The sequence below is a fragment of the Bufo bufo genome, chromosome 1 (genome assembly GCF_905171765.1).
Source record: "Bufo bufo chromosome 1, aBufBuf1.1, whole genome shotgun sequence".
Taxonomy (NCBI): Eukaryota; Metazoa; Chordata; class Amphibia; order Anura; family Bufonidae; genus Bufo; species Bufo bufo.
Genome location: NC_053389.1, coordinates 570,417,358 through 570,432,836, shown reverse-complemented (window position 1 = coordinate 570,432,836; position 15,479 = coordinate 570,417,358). Strand labels below are relative to the sequence as shown.

Below are 15,479 nucleotides of genomic sequence, written 5' to 3'. Positions count from 1 at the left end.
TGTGAATCCACCACCTAGGTAAAATACAAAATTTAACAGACAGCAGCAGCGTCTGCCTCCCTACAGTTGACCCTTCTTCATCCCCTTTCCATTTATATAGACTTGTGTTTAGTGTGCGTAACCTGGTCCCCAAGGTGGAATTTAGCTTTGAAATGAGACAGAGGAGAGGAGATGAAGTGGCTCATACCTGTGGTAGACCGCAGTATCGGAATAGTCCAGGAAGCTCCTGAAAATACTGAACTTTTGTAATTGCTTTTTGATCTGAAACATATTCTGACTTGGCAACGACCATATCTCGCATTACAAGCAGTCCAGGTGCTGTCAATTCTTTCCTGCAAACTTTGTCAAAGACATCCCTGGAAAAAATAGCGAGATCAATTCAGTAATTGAAGACAGTAAATAATGCCTGAATAGTTGTAAGGCACTGACTTGCGTACAAGGAGAGGAACAATTAGATGAATGTGTATTTGTACCTAAATTCATCTATGTCCTTGTGTGATACCAGGTTTTTTACAACAAGGAATCCATTCTCCTCGTAGAACTGTCTCTGCTCTGGGGTCAGGAGATTATTATCCAAGGTATAGCTGTTGGAAATGAGTACAGAAGCAAAATCACCATCAGAGGTTTCTGTAATGCAGACAGCAATAGAAGGAAATACAGGTAACAGTTTATCAATGGTAATCAGTGTTATCACTGTATGTTCTTGACTATATGCCTGGTTTAAATTCCAAGTTATGGCTGTTTATGCTGCTCATGTAATGCAATTGCTCATCTGTTTCCTCCTAGCTTGTAGCTCCTTACAAGTTACCAATAGCACACATCACCTGTCACCTATGTACTTCAAGTCTTACAATAAGTAACACAATCTTTTCAGCTATGTAGTCCTAGTTATTTTACTTTTATTATACATTCACTCATTTTTACCAAAAGTAAACTAAGGCAGACAGTTTTCAGGCCACAAGTGGGTACTACCATTCCACTTGATGATGGAAGACTCTTGTGGACATCAGCAGTGGCTGGACAGCGTCAGACTGTGCAAGGACACCCCTCCAACAAAATACTGCAATCTGAAAATAAAAATTTACTTACCGAAAGGTGGCTGTGGCAACCTGGCCTGACACAGGAACTGCTGTCTGAACTCTATGTAAGGTGAATACAATCCTTTATCTGTTTTTGCTACAACATATCTAAACACACACAAAAGTAAAACTTCTCTATTTTCACATATGATGATCATAACAGAGAGAAGATAAAATACTATGCGCTACTATGTGATTTTGCACAGCAAAAAAGACTGCGTCTGATTTACACAGTGTTACGCTCAAACTTTTTTGCACGCCTAAAGAGCAGTCACCCATTCCCCCTAAAAAAAGATATCCCCCGAGGTCAATATTGGCGGTTAAGGAGGAACTGCTCTCAAAATTCTTGGGGAAGGCAGCAGATCTGAAAACTAGATTTTCAGACAGTGGCTACCCTATAGACACACTTAAATCAGAATTTCAGGCAGCTCTGGCATGTGGCCGTACATCCCTTCTTACTCCCAAAAATATGCAGGCTCCTGTGAATATCCCCCGGAAAAGAAAAAAAAAAAAAACACACTGGAGATTCAACTCATCAGCACCTATGATGAGGCTTCTGCCAGCGTGAGGGAGATCATTTCTAAGCACTGGCATGTACTTAGAATGGACCCCTGATATCTGTGAAGTCATCAAGAAACGTCCTAGCATCAGGGGCGTAGCTAAAGGCTTTTGGGCCCTTGTGGAAGAGCTCAACTTGGGCCCCCCTTTCCCTCAGTGCTTTGTGGCCAGGGTTACGGAAACACATTGCCTTTGTGCTGCCTGAGTCAAAAATGTAAATGGCACCCCCCCACCATGTCAAATTCTTGACCTAACCCCTTCCCTCCAGCCAGAGGTGTAAATTGACCAGCATGCACTTTCTATAATACCAGTGTCTTGTTATGTGGCACAAGGGTCTTTGGGCCCCCTCAGGCTCCTGGGCCCGGTAGCAACTGCTACCTCTGCACCCCCTATAGCTACGCCCCTGCCTAGCATCACTTGTAGGAGAGGAAGGAGTGTACGGGATTGGTTAGTTAAAAGTCCTTTTTTGCCAGCACCAGTATCCAGAACATGGTTGGACAAACGCACCTACGGGACTACAGATGCGGAGGATGTGTAGAGTGTAAATACATGAAGTGTGGTAAAACCTTTAAGAGTAATAACACCAATAGGACATATGAAATCAGGGACTTGATAAGCTGCAAATCCAAAGGGGTGGTATATTTTAAAAAAAATATATAAATATCACATGTTCCTGTGGAAAACAGTATGTCGGCAAAACGAGAGAGCCGAGAAGGAGAATTGGGGAACACATTGGGGACATCAATAACTCAGGAGACACTTCCGTTTCGCGTCATGTGAGAATGGAACATGACGGTAGAACAAAGTGTCTTTCCTTTATGGGTATCAAGATGATTAAAAACGGTACACCTAAATGGTCTTAACGAGCAGAATTTTAGTTGCTTTATTTGAATCATTTCCATAACATTAATTTTTTGTAACCTGTTTTATCCATTTAAACTAGGTGTTTCTTTAATATTTACTCTATTAAGTCTTTTCTAATCTAATCCAAATGGTTTATCCATTTAAACTAGGGGTTCTATAATATTCACCTCTATTCATTGAATGGTCTTTCTTAATCCAAGTCATGTGATCCAATCTACTTGTTTATGTTCTTTGTAAATATTATCTTGTCTCTGGTTTTGGGCTATTGTCAATATGAATTAATAGCAAATTGTGCGGTATCTAACCTATATATCCATTATCGAGCAACTTGGTAGCTCAGTCAATTTAACCCTGTAAGGACCGGGCTCATTTTCACCTTAAGGACCAGGCCATTTTTTGGAAATCTGACCAGTGTCACTTTAAGTGCTAATAACTTTAAAACGCTTTGACTTATCCAGGCCAGGCCATTCTGAGATTGTTTTTTCGTCACATATTGTACTTCATGACACTGGTAAAATGAAGTCAAAAAAATTATTTTTTTTGCACAAAAAAATACCTAATTTACCAAAAATTTGGAAAAATTTGCAAATTTCAAAGTTTCAGTTTCTCTACTTCTGTAATACATAGTAATACCCCAAAAAATTGTGATGACTTTACATTCCCCATATGTCTACTTCATGCTTGAATTATTTTGGGAATGATATTTTATTTTTTGGGGATGTTATAAGGCTTAGAAGTTTAGAAGCAAATCTTGAAATTTTTCCTAAATTTACAAAAACTAAATTTTTAGGGACCAGTTCAGGTCTGAAGTCACTTTGCGAGGCTTACATAATAGAAACCACCCAAAAATGACCCCATCTAAGAAACTACACCCCTCAAGGTATTCAAAACTGATTTTACATACATTGTTAACCCTTTAGGTGTTGCACAAGAGTTATTGGCAAATGGGGAGGAAATTTGAGAATTTCATTTTTTTTGTCTAATTTTTCATTTTAACCCATTTTTTCCACTAACAAAGCAAGGGTTAACATCCAAACAAGACTGTATCTTTATTGCCCTGACTCTGCCGTTTACAGAAACACCAAATATGTGGCCGTAAACTACTGTACGGCCACACAGCGGGGCGTAGAGTGAAAGGTGCGCCGTTTGGTTTTTGGAAGGCTGATTTTTATGGACTGGTTTATTTACACCATGTCCCATTTGAAGCCCCCTGATGCACCCCTAGAGTAGAAACTCCCTAAAAGTGACCCCATCTAAGAAACTACACCCCTCAAGGTATTCAAAACTGATTTTACATACGTCATTAACCCTTTAGGTGTTGCACAAGAGTTATTGGCAAATGGAGATGAAATTTGAGAATTTCATTTTTTTGCCTAATTTTCAATTTTAACCCATTTTTTCCACTAACAAAGCAAGGGTTAACAGCCAAACAAGACTATCTTTATTGCCCTGACTCTGCTGTTCACAGAAACACCCCATATGTGGCCATAAACTACTGTATGGCCACACAGCGGGGCGTAGAGTGAAAGGTGCGCCGTTTGGTTTTTGGAGGGCTAATTTTGCTGGACTGTTTTTTTTACACCATGTCCCATTTGAAGCCCCCCTGATGCACCTCTAGAGTAGAAACTCCATAAAAGTGACCCCATCTAAGAAACTACACCCCTCAAGGTATTAAAAACTGATTTTACAAACGTTGTTAACCCTTTAGGTGTTCCACAAGAATTAATGGAAAATAGAGATTCAATTTCAAAATTTCACTTTTTCGGCAGATTTTCCATTTTAATATTTTTTTTCCAGTAGCAAAGCAAGGGTTAACAGCCAAACAAAACTCTTTATTTATGGCCCTGATTCTGTAGTTTACAGAAACACCCCATATGTGGTCGTAAACTGCTGTACGGGCACACGGCAGGGCGCAGAAGGAAAGGAACACCATATGGTTTCTGGAAGGCAGATTTTGCTGGATTGTTTTTAGACACCATGTCCCATTTAAAGCCCCCTGATGCACCCCTAGGTTAGAAACTCCAAAAAAGTGGCCCCATTTTGGAAACTACGGGATAAGGTGGCAGTTTTGTTGGTACTATTTTAGGGTACATATGATTTTTGGTTGCTCTATATTACACTTTTTTGTGAGGCAAAGTAACAAAAAATAGAAATTCAGAAATTTCATCTCCATTTGCCATTAACTCTTGTGGAACACTTAAAGGGTTAACAAAGTTTGTAAAATCTGTTTTGAATACCTTGAGGGGTGTAGTTTCCAAAATGGGGTCATTTTTTGGAGTTTATACTCTAGGGGTGCATCGGGGGGGCTTCAAATGGGACATGGTGTCAAAAAACCAGTCCAGCAAAAACTGCCTTCCAAAAACCATATGGCGCTCCTTTCCTTCTGCGCCCTGCCGTGTGGCCATACAGCAGTTTACGACCACGTATGGGGCATTTCTATAAACTAAAGAATCAGGGCAATAAATATTGAGTTTTATATACACCAATATATGACTCACAAAAGTGAGTACTCGTGCCAAGCCTGCACGTAAGATGAAACACCAAAGAAAAAAGGCCAGCACAGAAATGAATATATAATTAATCTTTATTATGGTCTCAAACCGGGACCGGAGGTAAAAATACAGATAAAATACAATACTATGATGGATGGGAGACACACAGGAAGAAAAAGACCAACACCACTGGTAATGAGCATATAAATAAAATATATATATGTCAATAAGATATCAAAGCAAATGGAATCATATAAATATACATAGTGTATAGATGAATAAAAAGAGCCAGATATCTAAAAAACAGGCAGAGTCATGGATAATACAGACGGATGAAAAATCCAAAAAACAGTACAGGGATAGATAAAGTGCAAAGTGCCAAAATGCAAGTACATGGATCAGATTAGTGAAACATCCGTATAAAGACTAATGACATATTATACCTGAGTGGTGGACTGGATAGCCCCAACGCACGTTTCGCGTTAGCTTTTTCAGGGGACAAGGTGTGTGTGTATAGATGGCTATTGGGCAACTTTATATAGCTGAGGTATTAACCGAAATAGGGAGCAGCTGGGCAGAACGAGTGTGGCCACACTAGAGGAAGTGAGACGAGTGCGCTCCAAGCTGGAACGCATCGCCTCACTTCCGGTATGCAGGTGGAACGCAAATGCATCCTGGAACGCAGACGTCACTTCCGGTGTAACGGAACAGAGAGGAGAAGCAGGTATGGACCCAGGGAGGGAAGGGGAGAAAAACAAAAGGGAATAGAAATCCGGTAAAATGAACGGTGGCCACACCTAAATAATTGACAAAGAGAACACAGTTAAAAATGAATAATAAAAACATGAATAAAAGCTCTAAAAATATACAACTAAACAACAGTCTGGCCCGAAGTAATATCTAACAAGGGAGCCCTACAAGCATCTAGGCGTTAGAGAGGCACCGGCCGGTGCCACTCCAATGCGAAAAAATAGATACACACCTATTGACATACAACACCAAAAGGAACACACCAAATAATTAAATAAAGAATGGAAAATGAAGCATCTACAGTAAAGGATACAGTAAGTAACTACAGAAAGGGGGCATAGCTGAGTCCCTCATTAAGGCCATGCGGAGTGACAGTATTGAGCTGGAAAATCCACTTAACCTCCCGTTGGGCTAAGATCCGCTTCCAGTTACCACCCCTACTGCCCACAAAAACCCTATCAATACCCCTTACCTTGAGGAGGGAGCCATCACAAGAATGGAAGATCTTAAAATGACGTGGAATCGTCTTCAAACATGTGTCATCTTCTTCATCTGCCGCAGACAAAATCCCCAAGACGTGCTCCCTTGTTCTACGTTTCAGTTCACGTGAAGTGAGACCTACATATAGGAGGCCACATGGACAACTGGCCACATAGACCACCCCGATGGTGTTACAGGTAATCGTGTGCGTGATTTGGAAGGTCTTGGAACCTAGAGTCGGAAAAGGTAGTGGTGGTGAGAATATTGGCACATGCCACACAATTACCACAGGGGCGGCAGCCCCATTTCGGGCCCTTGGACCCAAACAGTCTAGGAGGGGTAATGGCCTGATAGTGGCTGTGTACCAATGCATCACGAATATTGCTATCCCGACGAAAGGTAAGAGAGGGTCTGGGTGGGAGATGGTGTTTCAGAATAGGATCCATGTACAAGATGTTCCAATGTGTTCTTAATGACTTCAGCACAGCATTATGGCCTGAATTAAATGTAGTTATAAAACGTACCATACTATTTTTGGACTGCTTTGACCATTTAGGACGTTGCTGTAAAAGTTCATCTCTTCCAGATCGTTTAGCTCTAAAATAGCCTTTTTTCAGGGAGGATTCACTATAGCCACGTTCCCTAAATCTTCTAGTCAGCTCCTGTGCACGCTTCTCAAATAGATCATCATTGGAGCAGATTCGCCTCAAGCGTAGAAACTGTCCCGTAGGAATCCCGTCAATCAATTTCCTAGGGTGAGCAGATCCAGCGTGTAAGAGGCTATTGACCGAGGTGGGTTTCCGATGCAGGTCAGTATATATGTATCCATCCTTGTCGACCTGAAGAAGGACGTCCAGGAAATCCATATCACTACGGCCCGACTTGTACGTAAGGTGGATATTCAGATGGTTCTTATTGAGATCAACCATAAAGGAATCCAATTCTCCAGTCGTACCCTGCCAAATCAACAAAACATCATCGATGTAACGGTTCCACATATATACCCTGTCAATACAGGGAACAGGATCAGTAAGGAAAATACCTCTCTCCCACAGCCCCAGGAAAAGGTTGGCATAGGACGGTGCACATGCCGCCCCCATGGCCGTTCCCTGGAGCTGTAGGTAGAAAGAACCCCTAAACATAAAGAAATTATGCCTAAGGGCAAAATCCAAAATCTGTAAAATAAATGATGCATAATCACCTTCAACATCCGACATGGCCAAAAATTGGGCAACAGCTGTCATACCGTCATCATGGCAGATAGAGGTATATAATGACTCCACGTCACAGGTGACAATTAACATATCCTCCTCCAGCTGTATGCCATTCAATTTCCGCAGGATATCCCCCGTATCCTTGAGGTAAGAGGGGAGACTCAACCAGGGGGCGTAGAACATGATCGATTAATCTACATATTGGTTCGCACATATTGTTATTACCTGCCACGATGGGACGGCCTGGAGGGGTGGACTGCTGCTTGTGCACTTTAGGAAGCAGGTAGAAGGTCGGTATAGTAGGGCAGGTTACGAGTAGACAATTGAAATCCTTTTGGCTGATCGTACCTCTATCAAGGGCGTGCCCTAGTATTTTACCTAGGGCATCCTGGAAAGAATTGAGAGGGTTAAATGTGAGTTTCTTATAACACACAGAGTTTTTAAGCTGGCGAAAAGCCTCCCTCTCATATAGTGAAACTGGCCAGACCACCACGTTTCCCCCTTTATCCGACGGTTTGATGATGACATCCTTCATGTCACTTAGTTGTTTAACTGCTAGACGTAGATCACCATTCATGTTCCCATGACGAAACCTAGTAGGAGTACTATTCAGGTCCTCAGTTACCAACTTGACGAATATGTCAATATTGGGAAACATGGACACCGGGGGAAATTTTTTAGATTTAGGTATCAGAGTGCTCGGCAATCTACTTACTGGGGTGGGATCCTGTTCATCCAGCAGATCACATAGATCCTGTAGGGCTCTTTGTTCATTCATCACCGGTGTTAAGGGGGGGGGGGTCTCCATCCTTATGAAATATCCTTTTAAAAACCAGATTTCTGGCGAATAGGTTCAGATCTTTTACCGCTGTGAAAACATCAAATTTAGTAGTTGGAACAAAATTAAGCCCCAAACTCAGAACCTCCAACTGAGCATCAGTAAGATTGTTAGCTGAAAGATTTATTACCTGAGCTCTGGAAGGGCCGGAGTCTCCTGTACGGTATCTTTTATTAATTTTCTGATTATTAGGCAAATCCTTGCGTTTACCCCCATATCTCGTATGGCGAGAATTCGTGATATCCTCACCTCTAGCCCCTTCGGCATCGGTAGAAGCATAAGAGAAGACAGAGACACTTCTACTGCGGGATATCGTTTTGAACTGCTTCCATCGATATACGCGTTTTTGTTCGTAGTCCTGACAGTCCCTCTGGAATTTTCTAACCTTCTGTTCCTTAATTTGTTTCTCCCACAGATCATGAGTGTTGCCCATCTCATGCTTGAAAGCCTCCAGGTCTGTACTACTGAGTGTCTGTTTCAATTGGGTGTCCACCACAGTCAATTCTTTATCCACCTCAATCAGCCTGGTCTCATTTGCTGTTATTAGGAGTTTCAAAAAGGTCATAGAGCAGACATTACAAGCTTCCTCCCAACTCGCATTAAATTGCTCCACCTCTAGACCATAGGAAGGAAAAACTTGGACCCGAAGTCCACGTGGAATTAGATTTTTGGATACATACTGTTCCATGGTGGTCTTGTTCCACCAGATTCGCAGCCGTTGATGCGACAAATTCTTAAAAGTATTCTTAGTGTCACGTGTGTTCCTTTGGTGATCAAACTCCTGTGTGCTCTCTCCACCACAGTTAAAAATAGCATTCGCCTGGGACCTCCAGGAGGCTTCCCGGGCTAGAAAATCCATAATGGAACGGTCTGCAAATATAAGACAAAAGGATGTCCGCAGATAGTCAATATACACCAATATATGACTCACAAAAGTGAGTACTCGTGCCAAGCCTGCACGTAAGATGAAACACCAAAGAAAAAAGGCCAGCACAGAAATGAATATATAATTAATCTTTATTATGGTCTCAAACCGGGACCGGAGGTAAAAATACAGATAAAATACAATACTATGATGGATGGGAGACACACAGGAAGAAAAAGACCAACACCACTGGTAATGAGCATATAAATAAAATATATATATGTCAATAAGATATCAAAGCAAATGGAATCATATAAATATACATAGTGTATAGATGAATAAAAAGAGCCAGATATCTAAAAAACAGGCAGAGTCATGGATAATACAGACGGATGAAAAATCCAAAAAACAGTACAGGGATAGATAAAGTGCAAAGTGCCAAAATGCAAGTACATGGATCAGATTAGTGAAACATCCGTATAAAGACTAATGACATATTATACCTGAGTGGTGGACTGGATAGCCCCAACGCACGTTTCGCGTTAGCTTCTTCAGGGGACAAGGTGTGTGTGTATAGATGGCTATTGGGCAACTTTATATAGCTGAGGTATTAACCGAAATAGGGAGCAGCTGGGCAGAACGAGTGTGGCCACACTAGAGGAAGTGAGACGAGTGCGCTCCAAGCTGGAACGCATCGCCTCACTTCCGGTATGCAGGTGGAACGCAAATGCATCCTGGAACGCAGACGTCACTTCCGGTGTAACGGAACAGAGAGGAGAAGCAGGTGTGGACCCAGGGAGGGGTGTATATGATAGAAGGAGGTGAAAGAACATATAAAAACAGTAACACAGTGATGACAGGATAATGCATGTGTATCTACAATGAGTTAATAATAATTAAGCAGACCGGAGCGCTGCCTGGACATGGAAGACAATAAAACCATCACATGTCCCACGGAGCGCACCAGGAGTGCAGTATGAGTGCAATACAAACAATATATAAACATATATAAATATAAATACATAAAAGGCAGAAGCCATATAATATGGGTAATAATAAAGGCATTTATATAGTTATATATATAAAATCATAAAGATATAGTGAACATAGCAAAAGGTGACAGCATCGATGTGAGTACATTAATATTAGTGAAAAACAATCATATAAAATAAGTGCGATATACATAGGTAAAAGGGACCAATCGCCCAGGTATCTGGAATGATTAATAGTAACTGTGTATAAAGTCCATACTGGATCCATCTCCACTTCGCATTGGAGTGGCACCGGCCGGTGCCTCTCTAACGCCTAGATGCTTGTAGGGCTCCCTTGTTAGATATTACTTCGGGCCAGACTGTTGTTTAGTTGTATATTTTTACAGCTTTTATTCATGTTTTTATTATTCATTTTTAACTGTGTTCTCTTTGTCAATTATTTAGGTGTGGCCACCGTTCATTTTACCGGATTTCTATTCCCTTTTGTTTTTCTCCCCTTCCCTTCCTCCTCCTCCCTCCCCCCCCTTCCGCTCCCCGTCTTTTTCCTTTTCCCTTTTTTTCATGTTTGGAGATGGATCCAGTATGGACTTTATACACAGTTACTATTAATCATTCCAGATACCTGGGCGATTGGTCCCTTTTACTTATGTATATTGCACTTATTTTATATGATTGTTTTTCACTAATATTAATGTACTCACATCGATGCTGTCACCTTTTGCTATGTTCACTATATCTTTATGATTTTATATATATAACTATATAAATGCCTTTATTATTACCCATATTATATGGCTTCTGCCTTTTATGTATTTATATTTATATATGTTTATATATTGTTTGTATTGCACTCATACTGCACTCCTGGTGCGCTCCGTGGGACATGTGATGGTTTTATTGTCTTCCATGTCCAGGCAGCGCTCCGGTCTGCTTAATTATTATTAACTCATTGTAGATACACATGCATTATCCTGTCATCACTGTGTTACTGTTTTTATATGTTCTTTCACCTCCTTCTATCATATACACCCCTCCCTGGGTCCACACCTGCTTCTCCTCTCTGTTCCGTTACACCGGAAGTGACGTCTGCGTTCCAGGACGCATTTGCGTTCCACCTGCATACCGGAAGTGAGGCGATGCGTTCCAGCTTGGAGCGCACTCGTCTCACTTCCTCTAGTGTGGCCACACTCGTTCTGCCCAGCTGCTCCCTATTTCGGTTAATACCTCAGCTATATAAAGTTGCCCAATAGCCATCTATACACACACACCTTGTCCCCTGAAGAAGCTAACGCGAAACGTGCGTTGGGGCTATCCAGTCCACCACTCAGGTATAATATGTCATTAGTCTTTATACGGATGTTTCACTAATCTGATCCATGTACTTGCATTTTGGCACTTTGCACTTTATCTATCCCTGTACTGTTTTTTGGATTTTTCATCCGTCTGTATTATCCATGACTCTGCCTGTTTTTTAGATATCTGGCTCTTTTTATTCATCTATACACTATGTATATTTATATGATTCCATTTGCTTTGATATCTTATTGACATATATATATTTTATTTATATGCTCATTACCAGTGGTGTTGGTCTTTTTCTTCCTGTGTGTCTCCCATCCATCATAGTATTGTATTTTATCTGTATTTTTACCTCCGGTCCCGGTTTGAGACCATAATAAAGATTAATTATATATTCATTTCTGTGCTGGCCTTTTTTCTTTGGTGTTTCAAATATTGAGTTTTGTTTGGCTGTTAACCCTTGCTTTGTTATGGGAAAAAATTAATAAAAATGGAAAATTTGCCAAAAAATAGCTTGGCACTGTTTTTATTTTTTATTATTTACAACGTTCATCTGACAGGTTAGATCATGTGCTATTTTTATAGAGCAGGTTCTTACGGACGTGACGATACCTAATATGTATACTTTTTTATTTATTTAGGTTTTACACAATAATATCATTTTTGACACAAAAAAAAAAACATGTTTTAGTGTCTCCATAGTCTGAGAGCCATAGTTTTTTCAGTTTTTTGGCGATTGTCTCAGGTTGGGTATCATTTTTGCGGGATGAGATGACGGTTAGATTGGTACTATTTTGGGGTGCATATGACTTTTTGATCGCTTGCTATTACACTTTTTGTGATGTAAGGTAACAAAAAAATAGCTTTTTTGACACAGTTTTTATTTAATTTTTTTTACAGTGTTCACCTGAGGGGTTAGGTCATGTGGTATTTTTATAGATCAGGTTCTTACGGACATGGCAATACCTAATATGTCTACCTTTTTATAATTTATCAGGGTTTTACACAATAATATCATTTTTGAAACAAAAAAAAAATCATGTTTTAGTATCTCCATAGTCTGAGACCCATAGTTTTTTTATTTTTTGGGCCATTGTCTCATGTAAGGGCTCATTTTTTGCGGGATGAGGTGACGGTTTGATTGGTACTTTTTTGGCGTACATGCGACTTTTTTGATCACTTTTATTACCTTTTTTGGGAAGTAAGGTGGGCAAAATTTCAATTTCCTCATAGTTTTTATTTTTTTTATTTTTATGGCGTTCACCGTGCGGGGAAAGTAACATGACCGTTTTATAGATCAGGTCGTTACGGACGCGGCGATACCTAATATGTGTAGTGTATTTTTTATTTTTATTCAGTGATAAATGTGTTTTTTTTTAAACTTTACTTTTTTCACTTTTTTTTTGACCCAGACCCACTTGGTTCCTGAAGATCCAGTGGGTCTGATGTCTGTATAATACAGTACAGTACAATATATATTGCACTGTACTGTATTTTACTTACACTGAACAGATCTATGCTTTTAGCACAGATCTGTTCAGCACCATGGACAGCAGGACGCCTGAGAGGCGTCCTGTTGCCATGGGAACCTTCCCCGTCTGCTCAGTACTGGTCAGAACTGCGCAGACGGGGAAGGGTAAGCACAGGGCTGAGGGGGGCTCTCTCCCTCTCCCATCGGTGGGCTGCAAAGGCACAGCAGCCCCCCGATGGGAGAGGGAGGGTGCTCCCTGCGCTGTTAACCTTTTCCATACAGCGGTCCGTACGGACCGCTGTATGGAAAGGGTTAACGGCTGACATCGCATCGCAGATGTCAGCCGTTTATACCAGGGTGCCAGCAATGTGCTGGCACCCTGGTATACCCACTAGACACCAACGATCATTCAAGGGGAGGCGGGCGGGGAATCGCGATCCCGCCTCCCGCACCTTACCACCGCCTGCGACACCCCCCCTGCACCACCCGCCCACATATCATCATTCAGGGGTGCAGGGGGGTGAAAAATCTTTATTTTAGACATACTAAAGTTTCTGATCCCCGCGATCAGAAACTGCAGAAAGCGCTACAAACCGCAGGTCTGAATTGACCTGCGGTTTGCAGCGATCGCCGACATGGGGGGGGGTCACAGGACCCCCCTCGGCATTGACCCAAGGTGCCCGGCTGTGTGTGACAGCCGGGATCTCAGCGCTGTCATCATGTCTGCAGACATGGTGACAGTTAAATGCCATGACGTGTATACTCATCATGGCGCGCTAAGTAGCAGTGCGCCATGACGAGTATACTCGTCATAGGTCGGGAATATTTTCACAGTATCTCCTTCTCGGATCGCTTCCCTGACAGGAATTGGGGCGATCAGAGAAGGAGAAGCACATAGTCCCTCCCTAACCTGCCCCGATGCGCTGCGATTGGTCCCTCTGCAGTAATGGACCAATCACAGCGATCGCGGGCGGGTCAGAGCGCCTATACAGTGCCTGCCGGCTTCTCTGGTTGCCTAGCAACCCCAGCACGCCGGCTTCACTGAAGCTTCAGCGCTTCGCTCCCTGCGCTGACAGTGAAAGCCGATCACGTACATGCACGTGGGGATGCGGTGAGGCACCACATTCCCCCACGTACATGTACGTGATGTTGCGTGAAGGGGTTAAATAGCTGCCTGATATCAATGACAGCGGGTGAGTGCTGCGTCCGGACATCACTCGGTTGCGCTTCACCACATCCCTGGCGGCCTTGTAGATCATGTGGTTCCTGATTCCGGCTGCGGGGAAGCGCGCGCGCTTTCCACATGCGTGTCAACGCGTGCCGAAGGGGGGCGGGACATCGGGAGGCCCTTACAGCCGGATGCATATTGTGCAGTTTGCGCTCTCCCGGTTTATCAGAACTAGCGGACAGACTCTGGTGGATAGGGGACACATCCCCACACCAGGCATGGACCATTGTCGCCAAATGTGCTTACATCCTCTACATTACAAGGAACTGTCCTTGACTTTGAATCAAGTAAGTAGATGGTGGTGTTTTCTCCCTGCTTTTACTGTGGAGACTTGTGTATGTTTTGAGTCACCAATTGTTTTTCCTTTGTTATTTCAGTATCTCCCTTCACTTTATAAAAGCCGCCTGATGAGTCTCGTTGCTGGGACGAAACGTGGCATGTAGAGAATAGGCCCCAAACAGGGAATGTTCCATATCGGGGCGGGTGCTCCGTGTCCGATAGGCAGGCGCCGATTAGTCCCTTCACCCTTTGGTAGGTAGGGCTTTATAATTAGGGCTAATTAGGATACGTATAATTTTCTGCCATCAAAACTAGGAGCACCGCTCACTCATGTCCTTTTGCCACTGAACAATAGGATATTGTGTCACACACCTGAGGCGGACGTCAATACTTCTGGAAGTGGTAAGACCTATCCATTTTTTTCTTCTTTATTGCAGCCTCAGGAAGTGGTGACTGGAGCTTGTTTACTTATAATATTTTAATATACTTAGTAAAAGTTGTGTTTTAATAGTATACCCTGTCCACAGAGCACTTTGACACGCCTGAAACTACAAGTTGAGGTGAATGATCGACTAAAAAATCAGTTGAAAAATGTCAGATGAACTGTCAAAGCAAGCAAAAACTTGTATTGACAAGTATATTAAAAGCTCTGTTTTACCCTGTATGAGCAGCTTGGGCAAACAAACATTATGTTACTTGCGTCTGAAAACTGATGTAAATTCCACTAGAAGTCTAAGGCTGGGTTCACACGAGCGTGTCCGGATTAGTTCCGGATGCGTCCCGGTGTGTTGCGGCAAACCCGCGCGAGTAGGAATGCAATTGCAGTCAGTTTTGACTGCGATTGCGTTCCGATGTTCAGTTTTTATCGCGCGTGTGCAATGTGTTTTGCACGCGCGTGATAAAAAACCGACTGTGGTACCCAGACCCGAACTTCTTCACAGAAGTTCAGGTTTGGGTTCGGTGTTGTGTAGATGTTATTATTTTCCCTTATAACATGGTTATAAGGGAAAATAATAGCATTCTGATTACAGAATGCATAGTAGGTGATCGATTGAGGGTTAAAAAATAAA

The 15,479-nt window shown here is 42.2% G+C and overlaps 1 protein-coding gene across 1 annotated transcript in view; it reads right to left on the bottom strand.

The window, feature by feature from the left end:
* LOC120983444 (phytanoyl-CoA dioxygenase, peroxisomal-like) overlaps positions 1-15,479 on the bottom strand; it is a 106,934-nt gene that overhangs the window by 22,036 nt on the left and 69,419 nt on the right. Inside the window, exons 2-4 of the mRNA XM_040413191.1 lie at positions 1,090-1,133; positions 474-584; positions 188-356 (exon numbers count right to left, since the gene is read on the bottom strand). Coding sequence (XP_040269125.1) covers positions 188-356; positions 474-584; positions 1,090-1,133 — 324 coding nt within the window. The remainder of the gene's footprint in view (positions 1-187; positions 357-473; positions 585-1,089; positions 1,134-15,479) is intronic.